Genomic DNA, 24,404 nt, shown 5'->3' with positions numbered 1-24,404 from the left:
TGGGCTCAATCAATAAAAACTGACCCAACCAACTAAGGATAGTTTTTGTTTTCTTTTTTTAAATTTATTTACTTATTTTTGGCTGTGTTGCGTCTTCGTTGCTGCGCACGGGCTTTCTCTAATTGCGGCGAGCAGGTGCTACCCTTTGTTGCGGTGCGCGGGCTTCTCATTGTGGTTGCTTCTCTTGTTGCGGAGCACGGGCTCTAGGCACGCGGGCTTCAGCAGTTGCAGCACGTGGGCTCAGCAGCTGTGGCTCACGGGCTCTAGAGTACAGGCTCAGTAGTTGTGGCGCATGGGCTTAGTTACTCCGTGGCATGTGGGATCTTCCCGGACCAGGGCTCGAACCCGTGTCCCCTGCATTGGCAGGTGGATTCTCAATCACTGCGCCACCAGGGAAGCCCCTGAGGATAGTTTTGAATAATAGAAATAAGAATGAATTGCCAAAATGACTTCATCTTAACTTCTAAGATAAAGCAAAAGTTTCCTCAAAAGTTCATCCATACAATTCAGCCCACCTTTAACCTCCTAACTCCTCCAAATGAGTTATTTTTTAAATTATGTAAGTAATAACTTCAATTCTGCGTGCGGGGCTAGCCTTTCTGACTTGTCGATGAAATGTACCCCATGAATTTTTCAGAGTTTTAGGGACTGAGATTTTTTTATTTTCTAATCCTCTTGCTCGGTTTAAAATAGTGCCTTTGGGACTTAAAGCACTAAAAGATCCTTATGGAATCCCAAGTTAAAATAAATGCAGCTCTGTTAGGGCTAAGAATGTTAAGTTTCTGCATAAATTGGGGTCCTCTAGAATCTGTCTTAAAAGTGACTATTATTGTTGGATCTTACTTGGAAAAAGCAACAGAAAAGAACTACTCTTAAGTTTTTGGACCAAACTCAGTCGTAATTCATTACTTTGAACAATGAGCTGTAAAAGAAACCCTTCTTTTGCCACTTATGATCTCTCATGGTGGGTTTCGTTGGGGCTGATTTGTTTAATCCTTAGTCTCTGCATTGTGACCAGTTGCGGGTTTGGGGCTGGGTTTTCATCAAAGCAGAATGTGGATTGACATAAAAACAAAGCTTTTTTTTTCTTCAATTAAAATTTTGTCAGATAACATCAAGAACATGAGGTCCCAAATTTGAAAATAAACTCAGTTTTATTTTTCTAGGAGGGAAATTCTAAATGTTGAAAAAAATGTATCTTCCGTGGTTAAAATAGGAGCGAAAACATCAAGACAGAACATAGCTTTTTATGAATTCTTACTGCTGCTCATCTTTTAGAGACTAAAAATAAATAGGCTGATGAAGAAGAAAGTTGGGTTTAAGAAATTTAGCTCATATATACCTAAAACTAATACTATGTTATATTGTCAATTATATCTCAATGCAAAAAAAGAAATCTAGACCAGAATGGCCAAAACTCCCCAATTTAGCCCAGACTAGCCAAAACTAACCCCCAACAATGAGTCATACCCAGTTTACAGTTTTACATAATTTACAAACAGTACATCATTTGCTTTATCCAGACTTTTGAATGAAAAGTATGTGTGTATATTTTTAGGAAAATAATATTTTAATAAAGTTTACCATAAAAATACTGAGGGCTATAATTTTTTTTGCAAAAATTAAAAAAGCATTTTTATAGGGCAGGCTTTTCCTGTCTGACTGTGATGTTCTCTAGGGGTGCAAAGATGGTACGGAGATGATCAACCCCATTGAGCCAGACGGAGAGCAATTAATGCCTTAATGGAAGTGCAATTAGCCCTAGAGGTCTCTGCTGTTGTAACCCTTCAGAACCGGAGTGACAGATTAAAACCTCCACACTTAACTCTTTCTAGTTTCCGCAATGGGCACTGAGGAACACACATTTACTAGATATGGAATGTTCATTGCTCTCACTTACCAGAATGTGTCCTAAGATGGCCTGTGAGTGCATCTCTTCTCTGGCATGCATAGTTGCAGAGGTGACACTTAAAAGGTTTTTCCCCTGTGTGCAGTTTAATGTGGCGGAGGAGGTTACCTTTCTGAGTAAAAGATGCCCCACACTGATTACACTGGAATGGGCGTTCACCTTTAAAAAGGACAAAAAGGAGATTTCTGATCACCCAGCAAGTGGTGAAACATATGCACAGATTAGATGCCTATGGCAAAAGCTCATTTTTTAGATAGTTTCTGTTCATATTGGGATCAGATGGGAGCTGTATTTCAAGGCAAGCCTAAGACTTACTTATGGAATCTTCCCTCCAGAAGAGAAAAAGCACTCACCTAGCAAGGCTACTTGAGGCATCTTGTCTTGGATCAGAGCAAAAAAATAAGAGTAGCTTTAGAAGTGCTTTCTAGATTTAAGTTTTTACATTACTTAGCATTCCTTTTGAATGTAATCTCAATCTGTAAAAAGAGTCACAGACTGGAGTCCTAACAAGGTATAAAGAGCCAGAAGTGTTTTTTTTCTTTAATTCAAGAAATGCTTTTTAAAGTCGTCATATCCGATGTCAGATGAAATCTATTGGGCTCACTGGGAGTGTTATGTTTGTATGCATTTCTATTGACTGCCTTTTTGTTGTCCGAAAATAAATCTTTTAAAATTGTTAATAAAAGCTATGTCCCTTCATCTACCAAATTTGAACTCAATACAATGAGATCTGCTTTTTTAAAAGTTATGCAAAAAATATGAAAGACGCCTGAAAAGCATATCACACAATTTAACTCCCACTTATTAACCGAAGAATATGTGGCTGACCTAGAACACTGTGCTCTCTACAGTCTTCTTTTATTCATAGCATTTGCAATATGTTTGCCAAATGCACCATGAAGCAGGAATAAAAGTCACTGGGTAAATGGAAATACAGAGAGGGAGAGATACATCAGAATTTTAGCAAAAATCAATGAAAGTAATCAAAAGTAAGTCTTAAATACCACCACTTCTTTTCTCATGTGGTTGAATTAGGACAGTTTTCAGAACAATGGATAAAGGAGACTATTTACCAGTATGGCTCCGCTTATGAACCATTAAGACATTGAAGCTAATGCAGGATAATCCACACACATCGCAGTTCATCTTGCCACTGGTCGGCCTGCTGCTATCGTATGAGACAACGTGTCTCTCCAACTTAATGTTTTCATATTCATTGTATTCTCTTGAATAGTTGTAAGGAACTTCAGGCTCTTCTGCATTTCCCAAGGGTTCTGGCTTTAAAACATTCTCATCCCCTTCATTGTATTCATCTTTCACTTTCATTGAATCATCTGCAGGGAGGAAAATGCAAGAAATGAACAATGATTGGTTTTGGAGCTATCAAAGCAGCTCAAAGAGCAGAGACCCACAACTGACAATTAAATACCAAACGAAGCTAACAATATTGTACATCCACAAAACAAGAAAATACCATTAGGATGATCACGCGTTATTTGAATTCAGAACCATCGTCAGGGGAAAACACAGACACGTGCACGCGCACGCACGCACGCACACAAAGAGATGACAGTGTTTTAGGCCATCCAGAAAATTAGAGAGAATAGATTTTAGTTATGACTGTTCAAAGCGACTATGAAGAAAACATTTTGAGCAATTCTTCTCCAGTACCGGGGGAGGAGAAAGGTTCTCAGATTTAGTACTTTTTTGGTGGTTGCAGTTACAAGGCAAGGTGATGTTCTTCTTGGCTTCAAGAAGAAAATGCTGCTTTAATTCTTCAATTGCATCCAATTTATGCCACTAAGACTGAGAGTTGAATGGTTAACATGTTTTTTTCTGATTTTAAGCCATGCTTTGCCTCTTCCCCTTCCATGTATACCAACTGCTAAGATGAGTCTTATCTCTCTCTCTCTCGGAACCGATAAAGAGAGAACACTGAATGTAGAGGAAGCTGGCAGTACTAGTGAAATAGTGTTGAGAAAGATAAAAGGAGAAGTAATCCTTTAACATAACCTTCTAAGGAGTCATTTTCATTGACACAGGTAAATGAAGCTCAACCTAAGCAAGGGGAAGGGCACCTATACCCAAGTTAGGGAGGGCTAAACTCGAGGTCCTAGAATTGTAGGACTGGATAGGAGAGGTGGGGCTGGTCAAAGTGAGTTGGCTGATCAGGTACTATCTCAAAAAGAGGTGCAGCACTCTTAAGCTGAAGAACATAAGAAATGAAGAAGGTAAATTTATGTACTGACACCAAGAAAACCTAAATATTTGCCTGATATAATAACAGTAAATATTTACAGGGGATTTTTTCATATATGTATAACGCTGCATAAATGCTTACTTAAAAAAAAATTCATTCTTAGAAACTGGAAATTGTAATGCTCCATGAGGAAGCACAAATCAATGGAATTTCAGGGCTCAAAGGGAATTTAGAGATCATCTAATCCAACCCTTGATTTTCAGGTAAGGAAATCCAGGATCAGAGACGTTTTTGGTGAGTAGTCCAAAGTTACACAGCCGGTTAATAGCAGATTAACTGTGCTTAGAACACTGAGCTTGGATTTGGCCTCACACTCTGACACATCAAGTCTAATATGCCCCTTACTATCATATTCCACACTCCCCCATCAATGGGGTAGACTTTAAAAACCAAAACACGCTGAAGAAAAGATACTTTAAAAAACGACATCCCTTCCAAACAACACCAGTAAGTGCAGCTCCTGTTGCCACATAGGAGGAAGTATAACTGCAGCTGTGCCTGGCTTGCTACCTTCCACTCAAGTTTCAATTTTCACTTCTATCAAGGTTACCTTTCATCTATATTAACTGTGTTTGCTTAATAGAGCAAGACAGGGCCTAACCACCAACAGAGGAGCCATTGCTGCAACACTGTTCCACTGCTTCTCATCACGGTTCATGGTTCACAGTCTTTCACTCTGTGATTATAAGAAATGTAGGGCTACAGGAAACATCCAACGTGTTTCAAATTTGCCCATCTTATGCATCTGGATTATACATGAATTGATATACGTTTCCTATGGGAAACGGATGAGAAGGGAATGGAGAGAGATTCATTCCCTTCTTTCTCTGGACACATCTTGCCTGCTTTCAGATGGAATTTGTTTTCTTAAGTGGTTTTTGCTTTAAAAAAAATTTTTTTTTTGAAAGAGAAGGATGCACCTGAGGCTTGTACCCTCCTCCCTTCCTCCATCACTCCAGCTGTGGGTGATATCCCACCAAAGCTTGAATGCTCTTTAGTTTGCATGTAGGCGTTTAAAAGAAACTCAACGGAAAACTTCAGCTACTGAAAACCAGAAACAGCATACAGAAAGGGCCGGCAGAGAAGGATCCTTTTCATTTTCGTTGTAAATGTTAATATGAACAGACTCAGGCCATTCTGTGGTCAGTGACAATTAAAAACTAGTAAGATCAATGTTTCGGGTCTTTCTGAAAACACAGGACATGAGAGGGTTGCTCCTTCTCTCAGGATTTTGGCTTTAATGGGCTTGACCTAGAACTCAATACTACCCCGACCTGGCTCAAAACAAATTCTTGGCTTTTGTCATTTGGGACTTAGCCATAGAACAAGGAAGACAGTATTTGAGACCCAGGGTTCTAAGGGAACGAGTACAGACACATGGACAGGGCATTAAGGAAGTCCCTGGGACTTAGCGGACCAAAAGAGCTCCTGGTATAGTTATTGGTTTGCCCTTGGAGTCCTACCAGTTTTAGATAAAAGAACTGGATGTCCTCTCTTCATGGTTACTGGGGATCAACAATTCATTATGGTTTACCATGTGAAAATAAACAGAGCTGAATATTAGAATACATTAGTATCTAAGATACAAAAGGGATTCCTGAGAGATTATTGGGCTTAGCACCCAGTCTCCAAATATAGTCCACCAAAACTACCAGAAACGACACTAGTCTGCTCTAAGGACTGAGAGATTCATTCTCTTCCTTGGGAGGAAAATTTATTGGAGCAGAGGAAAGGTGGGGGCATTCTACGTAGTAACCCTTGAAAACATTAAGAAACATATCTAAAATCAAACTTGTCATCTTTGAACCCAAAATTGCTGCGAACTTATGATGTCTTTATAGTCACACATGGCATCTTCCTTCTTGCATTCTCCAAGTCTTGAAACTGGAATCCTTTTCCGTCCAATCTCCACATCAAGTCAGTCTCCAAGTCCTATAGATTCTACATCCTCAGGTTCTCTAGATGCCAACTCCTCTTTTCTATTCCCTTTGCAATTTAGTTTAGCCTCTCATCCCATCATACCTAAACTCATCCTCTCTCAACATTCCTTTCTAGATAGATTTCATACAGAAGTAATCTGTGCTTACTGTCTCTACGATCTCAAAACTGATATAAAATTCCCTGTAATCTGGCTTCTGCCTCCATAATTCACTGAATCTGCTCCCTTGAAGATCATCAATAAACTCCTGATTCTTAAATCTAATGGCCTTTTGTGTGCCATTCTCCCCAGCTTCTCTGCTGTCCTTGATACTGTTGACCTCCACTCCTTGTTCTTCTGTATTTCTACTTCTTCAGTGAAACTGTACCTTCTTTCCTCACCTTTCTGATTGCCTCTTTCTAGCTCTTCCCCCAGCTCTGCCTCCCAAATACTGTCCTTAACCCCCTTTTTTCTTCCCTCTATACCCCCTCCCCTATGGCACTTTCATCCACTCTTAAGGCTTCAACTAGCCTTTTACATGATTAATCACCAAATATGTGTCTCCAGGTGTAATCTCTCTCCCCTTCTTCAGTCCCCTGTTCCCAAAGGCCTCCTGGGTATCTTCATAGTTATTCAGGTTAGAATCTTTACAGTCATCTTTCCTTCCTCTTGTTTGCACCCCACGTTTAATCACCCATTGGTTTTATTTTTGTACCCTCTCTCCAATCTGCTTCTCCTCCCCACTATTTTACACACTCATTATCCCAAATCTCAGACCCTGATTGCTCTCCTATTGTGGTAGCCTCTACATTGTTCTCCCTGTCTCCTTTCTCTTTCCTTTCCAGCTCATGCTATACTCTGCCACCAGATGGTTCTTGTAAACTGTAGCTCTGGTCATATCATGACCCTGTCCAAATTCTCCAATATCCTCTGCTGCCAACAAAATAAAATCCAAACTCAGAAACAAAGAATTTAAAAGACCTTTCAATATCTGGCCCCAACAATTTTTGTAACGTTGATTCTGAATACTGAGATATCTTTAACCAAACTAAACAACTTCTAAGTATCCTTCCTTTTATTATTTCCACTGCCCTAAAGGTCTTTCCCCAACATTACCACGGGTCCAAATCCTACACATCTTTTAAGGCAAAACTAATATGCCATTTCCCCCTACTATGCCTTCCCTGATCCCCCTGGCTGCAAAATAATCTGCTCCTTTGTTCTTTGAGTTACTTGTAAGCGCACCTCATCTCCCATATGGACATGTAAGCTATCTGAGGTCAGAAGCTACACAGGTTTGTTATTTGCTTTTTGTTTTGTTTTCAACTCAGTATCCCCTATGACACTGCTTCACCTGTATCTGTAAGACGAGAGGTTGTGGGGTTTTAAAATAGAAATTTTGGGGGTCCCAAAATTGGGGGTGTGGGGGCTGGAAACATGCATTAAAAATATGTTTTTCGCAAGAGGGAGGAGATATGGGGATATATGTATATGTATAGCTGATTCACTTTGTTATAAAGCAGAAACTAACACACCATTGTAAAGCAATTATACTCCAATAAAGATGTTAAAAAATATATATGTTGTCTAGGCAAATCTTATGCACAATGGAGTTTGAGAACTGCTGCTCTAGAATCTGACACAGTGCTCTGCATAAAGTACATACACAATAAATACTTAATACGTGAACATACCAGTACATTAACTTCCTAACTGGTCCACGGTATATGTGACCTCTCTTTTAGATTATATCTTATTGCCAGATTAATCATCCTGTAGTACTAAAACTCTTGTTCAGAAACTTTCAAGGATTTCATTTTGTTTACAGAATAAAGTCCAAACTCCTTAGTGAGACATTCAAGGACCTGTCTAGAATCTGCCCCAAGCCGACCTGATCATCTCATTTCTCACTAGACTCCTTGAATCATCCTTCTCTCTAGACTAGAACCTTGCTACTCAAAGTAAGGTCCTTGAATCAGCAGTTCCAGCATCCCCTGGGAGCTTGTTAGGAATGCAGACTCTCAGGCCTCACCCTAGACTTACTGGATCAGATTTTGCATTTCAACAAATCCTCAAGGATTCTTATACACATTAAAGTTTGAGAAACACAGTAGCCATCTTACTAACTGCAGTTTTCCAAACCTCTTCTCCAGTCTTTCCTTTACCTAAAATGCCCTTCCCCACATCAACATTCTATTCAAACTTCCAGATGCTGTTTAAATGCCATTTCTTCCATGAAGTCTTCCTAGATACCTTAAACTAGCAAAAAATTCTCCTGTTTCTGTCTTCATAAAACATTACATGTAAAACCAATAATATTGTTCCACAGATTTACATTATATATTCAGAGATGTTTATCTTCACTTTTCCTCAATTTTTCAGTTGTCAGTGACTGGCAACACCTGAACTGTTAATAAAGGCAGAAAGTCTTAAAGATCTGGCAAGAAATACTTGAATATACTTGAGGAGAGGCCTCCACAGCATCCTGAAGTCTTCTGTACAGTGAACAGACCTTTTGTAATGTGAATAATCTCCCATTTCAGTTTTGTAAATTCCAGTCTCTTATTAAATATATTAGGTTTCTTAGACACATGGCTTAAATTGCCACTTGACTCTCAAGAATCTTCACAGGCACTAGCAATATTTTATTTCTTAAGCCAGGTGGTGGGTCCATGGATGCTTGTTTTGCTATTATTCTTTATACATGTAATTATATTTGCCTTTTTTATGTATGATATACTTCATAACAAAAAATGTTAAAGGCTTCCTGAGTAAATTTTTTATAACTGAGTTTGTGGAGAAAAGAACATACCAAACCACAAATTGCTGATAAAGGTAATTGCTAAACATTCCCAGAGGGGGGAAAAGATGTCTAAATTGCATCTAACCCACAGAAAATTAGATTAAGCTGAACTTCTTTCTAAAGGAGCTACTCTGGGGTACAATTGCTCCCATCTTTGTCTATGTTCTGGAGGCCTCTTAGGAAGATGACACACTAACACACACACACCCCCCAGAGAGAATTTTGTAGGCTGAAAAGAACAAAGGCTTGGCTCACCGGGGCTGAGGCACATGGTCTCATTTCCTGGGGTGATGCTTATCACATGAAAGGTTTGCACTCCAGAGTAGACATTTTTGGTTTCACCTGAGACATTGCAAAAACAATGGGTCTTGGAAAGGATCCAACAGCTAAATCCTTCAGGGGCAATAGCAGTCTCAGCCAACTGTGCCTCAGTTTGTTTTACAGGCACATAAAATGCTCAGTTGGAGAGAAGAACCTATCAGAGATGGCAAACAGAACAGGCAACTTGGGTGTCTCGGATAACATGTTTTTAGTATGAACTTCCCAGTGTAAAAAGCAGGTTCTGAATTTCCACTCTGAACTATGAGATCTCAGAATCCAATTTAAATCAGGACAAAGTCTGGAGTAATAGCTTCAAGTTTGCCAAAGATACTGTGAGAAGGGACAAAACCAGGTAGTGACTGTTAGACAGGGAAGACACAAAACGGTGATGTTGTTTAAGTGTTTTACAAGGATTGGGGGTCATAACCACGAAATCCTCAGCACATGCAAAAGTCAACTGGATAACAAAGAAGCTTAATCATCTTAATGTGGCATTTTAATGATGCCACCGATTTGCTATGCCAATTCCGAGATAATGAGGCCCTAATGCTACAGATGTTCAGCCAGGCTAAAAGAAAGGGTGGGGGAATGGGCTTTTCTAGCATGTCATTTTCTAAGTAACCAATTAAACAAATTGTGAAAGCATCGAAATAGTTTACCAAGTTTTGACAGCTGTTAATAGGATTTAGAAGCTTGAAGCACTAAAGAGCAAAATGGGAGATATATGTATTGTAGGTATTTAGTCTACAGAGTTTGTTGCTATCACCCAACATAGCACAGACAGATTAACTAGAACAGTTTTTCTTATAAAATTAATGTCTGTACTCCTTTCCCACAATGGCTTCTTTGTATTACGAACAAGAACACTGAAATTATGGGTCATTTTCATTTTCTAATTTACATTTTTCTGTGTAAAGTGAGAAGGGAGAAAAACCAATGATATTTTGAGAACTAAAGAATATGAAGTTTTAGTATTTTCTAATCAGTAAAATTATAAAGTTTCAATGAAAACAAAACTTCTTGTCATTGATTTATAGTATCCATTATGTTTTCATTTTTCTCTTCTTTTCAAATTTAAAATGATAGACATCTAGTAACTTTAAAACAACTATTTTAAAATTAGGAAAAAATTGGAAAATGTGAATCAGACTAAGAGATAAAATATTGATATCTCAATAGCGATGAAATAAGAGGTAGCAGTTTGGACAACATTTGATTTGGTTTAAGTTCTCATTAAAACGTATTCTTGGGCTTCCCTGGTGGCGCAGTGGTTGAGAGTCCGCCTGCCGATGCAGGGGACGCGGGTTCGTGCCCCGGTCCGGGAAGATCCCACGTGCCGCGGAGTGGCTGGGCCCGTGAGCCATGGCCACTGAGCCTGCGCGTCCGGAGCCTGTGCTCCGCAACGGGAGAGGCCACAACAGTGAGAGGCCCGCGTACCGCAAAAAAAAAAAAAAAAAAAAAACGTATTCTTATCAGACTTTTAAACTTGCCCTTAAAGAAGCTAAGCTGGTAATCAGTAAATCATGTCACTTCAAATTCAAGAGCATTAGCATGAAAACATGAAGAAAGTTTCAGCTGCAAAGAAACCACCCTCAATTTTACTGACATTAATCTTTGTCTTATTATCTGACTATCAAATAGCTCATTCATTGCCATAATAGTAAAAATCATTTTGCTTAATAATTTCAGTGCGATTCTTTGCTTCTCCATTAGAACGAGAGGAGATTTATTACTTTTAACAACAGGAATACACTACATATCAGCAGTAGGTATGGTTACAGCTGATCAGTTGGGCTAAGCTCTTCAGCTATCATCAGGCCAGGTGAATTCTTTGAGTTGTGAGGACTGAAAAACACGATGTGTGGAAGTTCCTTCTAAACTATAAAAAAGTATACAAGTATATTTTTTCATTTTTGTCCATTATAGCTATGAATTTTTCTATTGATCGACCTGTGTATTTATTATTTTATATTTCTGAGAAAGAACTGTTATCCATTGAAAAATATTGACTGAAAATACATTTAAAGAGGTTAAGGTTTTGGATGTTGCCTAAACATACTAGAGATAGACTAAAATATGTACCTGGTAGATATTTCATTTATAAATCTAGAAGAAAAGACTTTCTTCTCATTCATAATTTTCTTGTATAGAATATTCACTCTATTTTTCTCTTAACAGAGTTCAATTTTAAAAATTTCAGGCATAGGGCTTCCCGGCGCAGTGGTTAAGAATCCGCCTGCCAATGCAGGGGCCATGGGTTCGATCCCTGGTCCGGGAAGATCCCACATGCCGCGGAGCAAATAAGCCTGTGCACCAAAACTACTGAGCCTGTGAGCCACAACTACTGAAGCCCGCGCACCTAGAGCCCGTGCTCTGCAACAAGACAAGCCACCGCAATGAGAAGCCCATGTGCCGCAAAGAAGAGTAGCCCCCACTCGCCTCAACTAGAGAGAAAGCCCACGGGCAGCAACGAAGAGCCAATACAGCCCAAAATAAAATAAATTAATTAAAAAAAAAATTTCAGGCATATTAAAACATAATTCTTAGAAAAATTCAAAAATTGTCATCCAAATACAGTTAAATTGGTTGAAAACATTCTGACTGTCACAACACCAAACTCAGGATCATGGGTAAGGGAAGGAATGAAAATGTCTTCTATATATATGCAGAGCATAAGTAGTTCTTGGTATACATAGTACACGTATGTGTTATGTCAACTGTACAACAGTAACATGTTTATTTCCCATATAGATCAGAAGCATCATCAAGGCAGGGGCCAGAACCTAGAACTTTTGTGTTCCCTAGAACCTTCCAGAGGGCCCACTTATCGTAGGTATTGAATGAATAAATGAACGAACTCCTTGGGCAGCCTGGACCAATTTAATGATAACAAGAAGGCCAGCCAAGGAAGAAGTCAGTCAGTTTGCTGTATCACCCCCCAACTTGTCGACAACAGTCTGAAGATGAGCTGTAGTACGTAGAGTTTCTCCTCATGATACATTAGAGAAAGTCCCAAGCCCTACAGTGATGATCAGTTTTCCAGATGATTTCTTTGCCTGGTGTGGTCTGGCTTCAGCCCCTGCTACTCTGCTACTTTAGAAGAGAATGCCACTGACCAGTCCCTGATTCTTGAACCTCTTCCCTCACTCTATTCATTCCTGGTTCTATTCCTACCTAATTTATTTTCCATGTTTACTCCTCTTTCTCTGCCTCCTAGGTGTGAATGGTCTCCAGGGGTCTGTTTCTTGAACCTTTTGTTTTTTCACTTTACATATTCTCCTGATCCAACTTTTTGTTGCTAATGACTCCCAAATCTTTATTTCCAGCCAGTCCTCCCTGCTGAGCCCAACAGATACTTCCAATCACCTCTTGGATTTCTTATACTTGTTTCATACTCAACCTAGCTCACTGTTTCTATCTTCTGTACTTCCTTTCCACGTCTGCTCCTCCTATGGTAGTCCCCATTTTCTCCTCTGTGTAGCCACTCCTTGATGTCAATGTCTGTGTATCATTCCACTGGCGCCCTTAATATCTAGCACTCTGCTGGGCACATAGTTCAGCGACTGCTTACCAAACGAACAGAAGGAAGAAAGAAAGCAGGCAAGGAGGAAGGAAGGAGTAAACAATTATTTGTTCTTTGCTTCAAGTACAAAATTAAGGTTGGCGATGTTTCCAAAATATTGCACGGGTTGTAATTTTGCCTAAGGCTAGCATCTTAGGCCACAGCAGAAGAAAATAATAAATTGTATTTCTAACTTAAAGTATATCAACCAGACTCAAAGGGTATAAAGGATTCTTGGAAGAGAGAAAAATGAATATAAGGCTTAAGAATTAGAGGATTCTTGCTCTTTTAAACATTAAATTAGTTAAAACAAAATATGTACAAAATAATATAAAATTTACCATCTGCTATATATTCTTTGGACTTTTCTTCTTCTCTGCTTCCTCCATTCCCCTCTCTCTGTTTTTCAAATAATGGAATTAGAGCACTAAGAAACAATGGAAGGAACTCAGCACTGACTTGTCCTAGGTGAATGTACAACGTTAAAAGTACATAAGGGAATGAGCTATCTTGTCACTGGAACATGCTCGTGCCTGGGGGTAAAGTTAACTGCTTAACAGCTGCCCAGTGACACACTTCAAGAGTGCAAGCAAAACCGCATCCTAGCTCCACCAGAAACCGTGGAGGGAATATTGTCTGGCAGAATGAAACGAGGATGGAATCTAGGCAACAAACTGCAGTACATGCCCCTTTCTATTTAAAAAGGCAACTTCCAATGATCACAAATAGAGGTTTCTAATAACAGTATTCAAATAGCACCAGAATGGGTACTAATAATTATAAGAAAGGAACAATATCATATTTCACTCTTATTTTGCCCACAGAAAATAGGTTTGAATATCTTTTTAAAGAAAAGTTCTGATGAAAGAGCATGAACTTTGGAGTATAAGACAGAATCTAGGTTCAAGCTGTGCTAACTAGTTGTGTGATCTCAGCAAGTCACTTGACTTCCGTGAATTTTCTTATTTGTGCAACAGCGATAACATCTACGCCTAACGAGGTTGTTACTGTAATTAAATTAGGCAAAATAATGTATATGAAGGCCTAGCATATTAGCTGAGACATGATATCTTTGTGACCTTGGAATCTAGATTCGATACCAAAAGCATGATTCATAAATGAAAATTTCTTACAATCAATAATGAGACAAATAACCTAAACTGAAAATGTTAAAAAGATCTGAATTGACATTTCACCAAAGAAATTAACCAAATGAACAATAGGCAAAGATATTCAACATCATTAGTTATTAGAGAAATGTAAATTAAAACCACAGTGAGATGCCGCTTCACACCCACTAGAATGGCTATCAGCAAAAAGACAGACAATAATGAGTGTTGGCGAGTATGTGGAAAAAATGGAGCTCTACCTAATACATTGCTGGTGGAAATGAAAAATGGTACAGTCATTTGGAAGAAAAGTTTGGCAGTACAGTAGGCAGCCTTCTGAAATGGCTCCCAATAATCCCTGACTCCTAGTATTCATATCCTTGTGTAATCTCCCCTTGCATGTGGGTTGGACCTAGGTGATTTGCTTCTAATTAAAAGAACATGGCAGAAGTGATGGGAAATCACGTCTGTTATTATACTATAAAAGAATATGACTTCCATCTTTTTCTCATTCTCTCGCCTGCACGCTCACGCTTCTCATGAGCTTCTCTGATGAAGTAAGCTAGACAGTTCACATGGCAAGGAACTGAAGGCAGTTTCTGGCCAAGCTACAGTGAGGAAATGAGTCCCTCAGTCCAAAACCCTTCAAGGAACTGAATTCTGACAAGCACATGAGTGAATTTGGTAGTTGATCCTTCCCTACTAAAGTCTTCAGATGAGACCACAGTCTGGGTCAATACCTTGATTGCAGCCTATGAGAGACTCTGAAGCAGAGGACCAAGATAAGCTGTGCCTCTATTCTTGAGATAATAGCTTTGTAATGTTTTAAGCTGTTATGTTTTGGGGTAATTTGTTATATTGCGATCAATAACTAATATAGACTGTTTCTTATAAAATTAAACATAAATTTACCATACAGCCCAACAATCCCACTCTTAGGCTTCTATCCAAAAGAAATGAAAACCTATGCCCACACAAAGATTTGTACACAGGGCTTCCCTGGTGGTGCAGTGGTTGACAGTCCGTCTGCCGATGCAGGGGACGCGGGTTCGTGCCCCGGTCCGGGAAGATCCCACATGCCGCGGAGCGGCTGGGCCCATGAGCCATGGCCGCTGAGCCTGCATGTCCGGAGCCTGTGCTCCACAATGGGAGAGGCCACAACAGTGAGAGGCCTGCGTACCGCAAAAAAAAAAAAAAAAGATTTGTACACAAATTCTCATAGCAGGATTATTCATAAAAGCAAAAAAAAATGGAAGCAATCAGAACATCCATCAATTGGTGAACTAATAAACAAAATGTACTTTGTCAATACAATAGAATACTACTCAGAAATAAAGAGGAACAAAGTAATGGTACATGCAACAATATAGATAAACTTAAACAAAAACATTATGCTAAGTAAAAGAAGCCAGAGCAAAAGAGTACATATTTTATTACTCCTTCTATATGAGATGTCCAGAAATGGTAAGTCTATAGAGACAAAAATCAAATTAGTGGTTGCCTGATGCTGGGAGTAATAATGGGGATTGACTGCAAACAGGTACAAGGAATTTTCTTAGGGTGACAGAAATGTTCTAAAACATGGTGCTAGTTGCCCAACTCTGTAAATTTACTAAAAATCGTTGAATTGGACACTTAAAGGTATGTAAGTCATAACCACACTAAAGCTGTTTTTTTTTTTTTAAAGAACACTATAAGGATTAAAAAAAAAAACCCAACAACTGATAGCCAGCTACACTGATACTGACTGTCTCAAGAGGGGAGAGTTTAGCAGCTCATTCACCAACTATTACAAGAAGCATCGTGACAAGTGTAGCTTTTGAGCTATGATTAAACTCATATGACGAATCCTCATAAGACTATCTTTAACTCCTTTTGTTCTTATGTAACTAATTCCATGCCCTTTTCAAAGAATTAAATAAATTTTTTGTTAAAAACACAAGCTGTATCTGCTACTTGGCCATAGGAAAGAGGCTAAAACAATCAATGTAAGAGTTGGCCTCACAGGACATCTCCTATAGTTATCCACTTCAGAGAACACCTAAGTAACTACTGATTTTTGCTCTCTTTCTAAATTGTACTAAAATCCATAAAGATCCAGATTTTCTAATTGTATTAGTTCTTTGTCACATTTTGTGCTTTTATGTCTTTTTATGTGTTTTTATGTCTCACTTTCTATTCTGTTAATGGTTTAGCGTGCTTTACTAGGCTATGACTATTAATTAATGAGCACTGTCCCTGACCTACAGGTTAGCAGTGGTACAAAGCACATGGGGAAGCTCTCTGAGGGTTCACTCAAGAATGTGAGAGTTTAGTTCTCCCATAAGAAAAGAAGAAAATAAAGAGTTATCTTTTCTATATAGTCTAAGAGAGAGAACTAGTACAACCTGAAGGACTAGAACCGGAAAATCAAGTTAATGGTGAGTAAGAGTTCATACAAAAATGCCAGAAATAGTTCTGGGCTCCAAGCAACGAAAAAAGGTAATAAAGGTACATTAAAGTGGGTGAGAAGTATGGCCAGGAGCCTAGAGTGACTTAAGAGAAGCTAATAAAGAGCCTTTCCTATTTTCTCTAGGGCTGTTATGAACTTCTTTGAGGAGTAACAAAGGGTAACAAAGGCATGACTGGGAATTCTGCCTCTGCAGACGCAGGTGCAGAAAAGCCTGGTTCTAACAAATCCTGTCAACGTTTTTAATGCCACCAGACTGACTAATATAGTGAACTATCTACTGCGATCCCATTTTTACTTATTCAGTTGACATAATTAACAAATCTATTAAGGGTAAGGTCGCAAATTATTTTTAATTATTAAAACATGGATTTCCATATGTTACTGTTTAGACAGCATCACTCACTGAAGAATATAGTTTTCAAGACTGTCATTTCTGCAACCTCGAATCTAGATCGAAATGCAGTCGGTTAAAAAGCAGATTTCAACCAGGCAGCTGAATGAGAAAACATCTGGACCTACCAGTCAGAATGAGAAAGGTCACATGTTAAATACAGATAATCTTGTTTATTGGTGTTTGAAGGTTATACACCAAGGGCTGGATTACCAGAGTCCTCCTTTAGCCCTGGCTCTGACATCTTCATTCATCTGCTCTGTGTGTGACACTTTAAAGTCCAAAGCTTTAAAACTACTGCGCTGTCAGTCACTTCCAAATGTAATTTTCCTAATTCTAAGCCTGAATACTATGTCAACCTATTTGCTAGACGGCTTGGTATCAAATGCTGGAAGAAACCACATAGAATTGTCAGGGGCAGATGATGTCTATTCTTTTAAAAACTGTTTTCCAAATTGCCACCCAGCATTTTTCTATGGATGAAGCACTTCCAACATTCCCTATCAAAATTAAGAAAAAAGGAAAGGCTTTTGAATCAACAAGGAATACAATTAAAAGGTTGCCTAGGGTAGGGTTCAGGCTGGTGATGAAGTAAGGGGGATTGTGCCCATTTCATGATTTTTCATAATTAGTATATATTATTTTATACACATACAGAAATGAACCAAAATTGTTTATGTTAAAAGCATAGAGAGGGCTTCCCTGGTGGCGCAGTGGTTGGGGGTCCGCCTGCCGATGCAGGGGACACGGGTTCATGACCCGGTCCGGGAGGATCCCACATGCTGCGGAGCAGCTGGGCCCATGAGCCATGGCCGCTGAGCCTGTGTGTCCAGAGCCTGTGCTCCGCAACGGGAGAGGCCGCAGCAGTGAGAGGCCCACGTACCACAAAAAAAACCAAAAACATAGAGACCATTACAAATAAACTATAACAAAAACAGCGAAGTCAAGAAGCCTTAAGACTTTATACACTTTGGTCAGGGCTTTTTTGTCTTTTCTGGGTTGTGGACCTACCTCTTTGAGAACTATACTGTACGTAGAAAAATGCACACATAACAATAAACACAAAATTTCACATAGTTTTGAGAGGTTTCTCAAACCTTGAAGTATCAAGTTTGTATTAGGCCGTTAAATAGGTTCAGGCTTAAATTGAAGGCTCCTTATGTTACATTTTATATACTGTACATGACAGTGGCTGGTCTTCAAATTTTTTGCTTGAGTACTCTCAAAAGAATTTTGAAAAATTATATTTCTCCCTTGTATATAGTGGACATTAAGTGGCTATTAAGTTGACATCTATAATTTCTTATCATAAGTTAAAAGTTTTTAAAACAAAAACACATTTTTGTTCATTGTAAATAATGATGGTGAAAACTGTTATTGCACCCTTTCAAATGGGTGCATATGGAATATAAATAATAGTGATTTGATTTACTCCCTCATAAATTTAAAAATACATAAATAAGCTTTAAAAAGTGAGAAAATTTCTCCTTGAACTTCTATTTCCATTTCTCTTTTCCCATAGAATTTTACCTTTATGTGCTAGTCTTTTATGCTTGAGTCTTCTATTGCTCATCCTATCAGCTGTCTCTACAAGAAAAACAACTATAAATAAAAATATTTTTATGAAGTGCTATGTGTTAAAAATTCTTTGGGATTGACTTATCATTACAATTATCAGCGTACAATTGATGAAAACAATATATGTATGCTATAAATCTGGATCAATAATTATTAAATATAAGAAGTAAAACTTGCTGGGAATGCACCTCTAAATGAGATGGATGGAGGGGGGCAAGCATTTATGAATCTTTGATAAGAGGAATTATCTAATTGACCCTTTATTTGGCATCCTGGAAATAGTTACACTTTAGGGCAAAGAAGTAAAATTTGGGATGGGAGAGAGGGGTCCCTTTCTTTTACAAAGTGGAAAAGGATCACTGTGAAAAGGGAGGTGGGAAAGAAGAACATCAAAGACAACAGCCTTATAGGGGAGACCTGCTTCAGGAAAGGGAACATAATGAAGGTGAAGACCTGGAGATTGATTCTCTTAAAATTATCCACATCCATGTAATCCTTGGAAAGTCTCCCCATATCCCAGTTTGAAGAACACTGCTAAAGAAGACCTCAAGGCCAAAATGTACTCACATGTTCTTTTTCACTTTACTTAATCAATTGACAATTATTTAGTGAGCACGTGGGAACAGTGCAGGGGATGAATGGATAAATGGATGGTTGGATGGAAAGGCAGAAAGAAAAATGGGTAAATATTTAGCATTTACCGTATACCCCAAACTTCAGCATAAAAGAAGAATGAGATTAAAAAAGACTGTCCTTGCCATGTCATCAACTCTTTGGGATCAATGAAGTAGAGTAAGACTTCACCACAATGCAATATGTACTGGTATCAATTTGAATATAACAGGATTGGTGATTGCCTCCAGCTGTTCTCTCTTCTTCCCTTCTCTGATAGGAGCAAGCTAAAATTCTTATGTTATGGGATTAGGTAGGAAGTAACTGCCTCATGATTATTTGAGACTTTTAAAGTTTAATGTGTGGTCAGTTGTGTCTAGTCTAAATTTCACTGTTGTTGCTTTGTGCTTTTTGTAACAGTAGCTACCAAAAACCTCCTATATTTCATTAACTTTGTAATAATGTGACCCCCATACCTTAAGGATAAAATTTCTGGATTGTGCCTACTATGTTGTGGAGATATCTCACTTACTCTTCTCCAACACTATTCTCCTTTGTGCAAATTACCAAAAAAAAAAAAAAACCCTCTGACGAATCATGAAAAATGGTGACCTAGTGAGCCAGAACAGGATTTCATTCAGTCTTCAGTCCAGTGGTATGCTGGTAAATGCTTAAAAACCCACTCAGAAGTGGGGAAGGTCTTCTTCGTAGCATTTGCTAATGTCAGTGGTATAAATACCACGGCCCGTTCCAAGCCATCAATGTGAAGTCAGCCAGCTCACTGAAAATTTAACAAGTGGTTATGAGCTGACTCTGGCACACCACTGGAACTCCTCATTTAACCCTCAGCAGGGTGCATTCACGTGGTTACCAAACTGTACCAGGGTACACAATGGCCCGGTTCACCATACTGGGTGCCAAACTTAGTTTGAGTGGCCAAACTCACTGGGCAAGAGTAGATGCTATGAGAGCTAGCAGGCACAAATGGGTGTTTCACACGTACTGCTAACCAACTGGACTGGAATCTACATTTTTTTAAATTTCATTCATCTTGCTTCCACCCCAAGGAGGCACCAGTACTATTGCTCCATGGTTAAAAGAAAGCCAAAGGAAAGGGAAAGAATCTTGGAGGACCCACTAAGGACAGTAGGCAGACCTATTTTTCTGTCAACTGTTACAACTGTACATTCCTTTTTCGCAGATGCCAAATATCTTCCTGTAAGTTCCTTTTAGTTCACTGTGCCACTTAGCTTGGTTTAAAAAAAAAAAAAAGAATCCGGGTGTTTTTCGTTTAAAAAAAAAAAAGTCAAGGAGAGGTGTCTGGGTTTCATCACCAACAGAACTTACCCGTTTGACACAGTATGAGCCGTGAAGCCTCTCTGCCCATTGTGAGCATTTACAGAAATCCCCTGTGAGTGAACTTCTGCAGCAAAGCACTGCTGATTTTGTAAGATAACCCCTGCATCCCATGAGCGACAGGTCTTGATCTGGGCTTGAGAGATGTAATATTTTGATAAAAAACGGCACTTCCTTTTGAAGCATGTATTTGCGTGTGTTGAGCAGTACCGCTGGAACCTCAGTGAGCACCTAGGCGAGGCTGACAGTCTCTCCCAGCTCCCTCCAGACACAGACCCTCCTTCACATATCTAAATGTAGCAGTAATTAGCATCCATAAACCACAAATGTGGCTTGGTTTTTTTACCCCCACTTTCAGAAGCATCAAAATAGTTTGTATTTCTCATGAGTGCAAAAAAGTTGTACACCTCAAAAGATATTGAGACCCTGACACGGAAAACTACTGGGGATGGGGGCTCTAGCTCCTGAGGGGGGGAGAATTATTTTTTCAGCAAACTTTCTAATTAAAGTTCTTATCTTTGACCTAAGCATCACACAAGGTATCAGCATAGAGAAAATTTAAGGCCTTCCTTTCAAAAAATTATCAGATTCAACTTTTTTCATGGAATCAGTCACAATCCTAACTCTTACACAAGGAGTAATTAAATAAATACACTAACTGATCACCACTGTACAATTAATTAAAAAGAAATCTATTTCACATTGAGAATCAGGTATATCTGATATTCGATTGTAAAGATTTTGAAGATGAAGGGTGTAGTGTGCTGAATGGATCCCCAAAGTTCATGTCTGTCAGGAACTTCAGAATGTGACTTTATTTGTAAATCAGATCACTGTAGATATAATTAGTTAGGAGGAGGTCACCCTGGATGAGGGCGGGCCTTTAACCCAATGACTAGTGCTCTTATAAGAAGAGGAGAAGACATACAGAGATATACACAGGGAAGAAGGCCATGTGTCGACAGAGGCAGAGATTAGAGTTGTGCTGTTACAAGCCAAGGAACACCCAGCATTGCTGGGGGCCACCAGAAGCTAGAAAGAGGCAAAGGAGGATTCTTTCCTAGAGACTTTTAGAGGGAGCGTGGTGGTGCTGACACCTTGATTTGGGACTTCTACGCTCCCAAACTGTGAAAGAATAAATTTCTGCTGCTTAAGTCACCCGGTTTGTGGTAATTTGTTATAGAAGCCCTAGAAAACTGATACAAAGGGTAAATGTGCAACTTAAGCAGGGTAAACAGCTGAAGCTGATGGATATTGAGATATATTGTGTACTTTTTGCCCAGTAGTAGCTCCAGAAAAAACTGCCAGTGTAAGTAGAAAACGATGGTGGTTGGTTGTTAGGAATGCTGAAAGATGGAAACCAGTATCATGTTAAACGCAGGGTGTTGATAGCCAAATTCATATTCCCTAATTATTCAAAGAAGAAAAGCAATGCCATCAGTATATTCATGGCGAATCAAAAACTCAAATGACAGAATCTTTCCTTCCTTATTTTAAGTGGGAAATGGCAAAGATGGGGATCCAATTTCAGAGGAAGAAGGACTGAAACAAAAAGCTGTGAGGTTCTACCTCAGTCATTCTGCCTTTAACTGCATTTCTTTTTCACAGGGCCCCGCTGGGATGATATTCCACCATCTGGTGTGTCATCTCTATCTAGTTATATCCCTGGGTACACGACTGTTAAAACACATCTTACCTCTAACCCTGAGCTCCAGAGGCTTTATTTTATTCTGTTCCTCTGTGAACACAGGCCAGATACAAGCCATAAAGATATTCTCTCTCATGATATGTTTTATAATTGCTTTAACACCTGCTTTTGACATTACAGTATCTCAGTGACATTTTACATCCCACAGGGAAGTCCCAATATCCTCCGTATTCAGTGAGGTGCCTATGATACTCTCAGCACTCACTCAATGCTAAACAAACATAAAGACTTGGGGAACCCTGGGTTATCTCCTACTGCTCAAGATCCGTCTGACAACAGTTAGAGTTGGTCGTGACTAAGAAGAGAAATAATAATTGTTCATAGGAGTCAATGACCAGGCTGGAAAAAGAACTCTCAACCTCTTCAAAAATCTAGGTGGGTTATATCACTTCTTAGGTAGGTATTTTTAGAAAGATGTAAATGTGGGCTACTAGGGCTCTTTTTTTCAAAAAGTTTGTAATGTAATGGGGTGAAAGTTTGTCATGCACAAACAATTCCAGATGGATAGAGTATAATTAGGCTTAAGTAAGTATTAATTAAACACACTCCAAAAACTCAGCTCTAATACCACACTTGGGGGAGCTGGGACAGTGCAAGCAGGCCTCATGGAGGAAACAAACTGGAGTTGATTTAAATATCACCAGTGCATCAATCTACTAGGTTTAAATTTTCAGGAAGAAAGGAGGAACCAACTAAGTGGTAAACACAACATTGAATCCACATATGGTTTTATTTGTGACCAATTAACTTATATGTTATAGTGGCACAGAGATATACCCACAGTATATGTGTATGATAAACAGGGCTGTTAGTGATGTATATTTTTCTAATTTTAAAAATAACAGTGTTAGGGACTTCCCCGGTGGTCCAGTGTAAAGAATCCGCCTTCCAATGCAGGGCACGCGGGTTCGATCCCTGGTCAAGGAACTAAGATCCCACATGCCGCGGGGCAACTAAGCCCGTGCGCCACAACTACTGGGCTGGCATACCTCAACTAGAGAGCCTGCGTGCCACAAACTACAGAGCCCACGTGCTCTGGAGCCTGCCCATCACAACTAGAGTGAAGTCCATGCGCCGCAATGAAGAGCCCGCATGCCGCAACTAAGACCCAATGCAGCTAAAAATAAATAAATCTTAAAAAAATAATAATAGTGTTAGACTCCCCATTGATGCCCTTTTGATATGCTTACATGAACTTTGTTCCTTTCAATGACCAAAAGCTTTCTTAAGTCATCACACAATAAATGTATACCAGGAGTCGGCAAACTACAGTTTGCAGGCCAAATCTGACCCACTTACTGCCAGTCTTTTTTTTTTTTCTGCTTTTTTCACCCCCCTCAAGATTTTATTATGAAATTTTCAGAAATACAGAGAAGTTGAAAGAATTTTACAGTGAACAACCATTTAACCACCTCGGCATTCTATCACTAATGCCAGTCTTTATAAATAAAGTTATTGAATGCCATATGCATTCATTTCTGGATCTGCTACAGCTGCTTTACACTACAACAGCAGAGTTGAGAAGCTGCAACAGAGATCGTGTTGCCTGCAAAGTCCAAGATATTTACTACCTGGCGCTTTGCAAAAAGAGTTGCCAACTCCTGCACTAGGTTCCTAGGAATATATTGTTAAAAAAAAAAGATAAAAATATCTTTTTTTTAAAAATTAATTAATTATTTATTTATGGCTGCACTGGGTCTTCATTGCTGCACGTGGGCTTTCTCTAGTTGCAGCGAGCAGGGGTTACTCTTCATTATGGTGTGTGGGCTTCTCATTGCGGTGGCTTCTCTTGTTGTGGAGCACGGGCTCTAGGCGCACGGGCTTCAGTAGTTGCAGCATGCGGGCTCAGTAGTTGTGGCTCACGGGCTCTAGAGCTCAGGCTCAGTAACTGTGGCACACGGACTTAGTTGCCCTGCGGCATGTGGGATCTTCCCGGACCAGGGCTCGAACTCGTGTCCCCTGCATTGGCAGGCGGATTCTTAACCACTGCGCCACCAGGGAAGTCCAAAAATATCTTTTTATCTTATGGGAAACAAGTAAATTTAACTTAAATGTTTATACCTTTAAAAAGTTTTTTTCCAAATATTTTATTTTGCTTCTCAAACAACAATTCTAGTTGGGTAAAGATTTTTCCCTCTAAAAAGTTAGTCTGCCTTTCACTAGAGAAAAATTAAGTGAGTGTTTCTAATTTTTCTATAATATAATTTTCTAAGAGTTGGAAAATTACAAAGATGCACATAATATGTTTAAATATGTAAATTAAACAGGACAGCAATTATTCTGAATTTAAAACATTCCAAGACTGGTCTTAGTTTCTAAAACGTTTTAGAGGACATTAAAAAATGCTTCCATTAGGGCTTCCCTGGTGGCGCAGTGGTTGGGAGTCCGCGTGCCGATGCAGGGGACACGGGTTCGTGCCCCGGTC

General features: G+C 39.2%; 1 protein-coding gene across 4 annotated transcripts in view; it reads right to left on the bottom strand.

Annotated features, from left to right (window-relative positions):
- Positions 1-24,404, bottom strand: part of IKZF3 (IKAROS family zinc finger 3) — an 85,909-nt gene that overhangs the window by 25,475 nt on the left and 36,030 nt on the right. For 2 of the 4 annotated variants that reach the window (XM_024742760.1, XM_024742753.1), the window contains exons 4-6: positions 18,256-18,312; positions 2,983-3,243; positions 1,901-2,068 (exon numbers count right to left, since the gene is read on the bottom strand). In XM_024742760.1, the coding sequence (XP_024598528.1) occupies positions 1,901-2,068; positions 2,983-3,243; positions 18,256-18,312 (486 nt within the window). The remainder of the gene's footprint in view (positions 1-1,900; positions 2,069-2,982; positions 3,244-18,255; positions 18,313-24,404) is intronic. The other 2 variants (XM_024742774.1, XM_024742764.1) reach the window with 1 other exon arrangement.

Source organism: Neophocaena asiaeorientalis, unplaced genomic scaffold (genome assembly GCF_003031525.2).
Source record: "Neophocaena asiaeorientalis asiaeorientalis breed wild unplaced genomic scaffold, Neophocaena_asiaeorientalis_V1.1 scaffold1, whole genome shotgun sequence".
Lineage (NCBI taxonomy): Eukaryota > Metazoa > Chordata > Mammalia > Artiodactyla > Phocoenidae > Neophocaena > Neophocaena asiaeorientalis.
The sequence above is the reverse complement of the archived record's forward strand: the minus strand, read 5'-3'. Positions and strand labels throughout refer to the sequence as shown.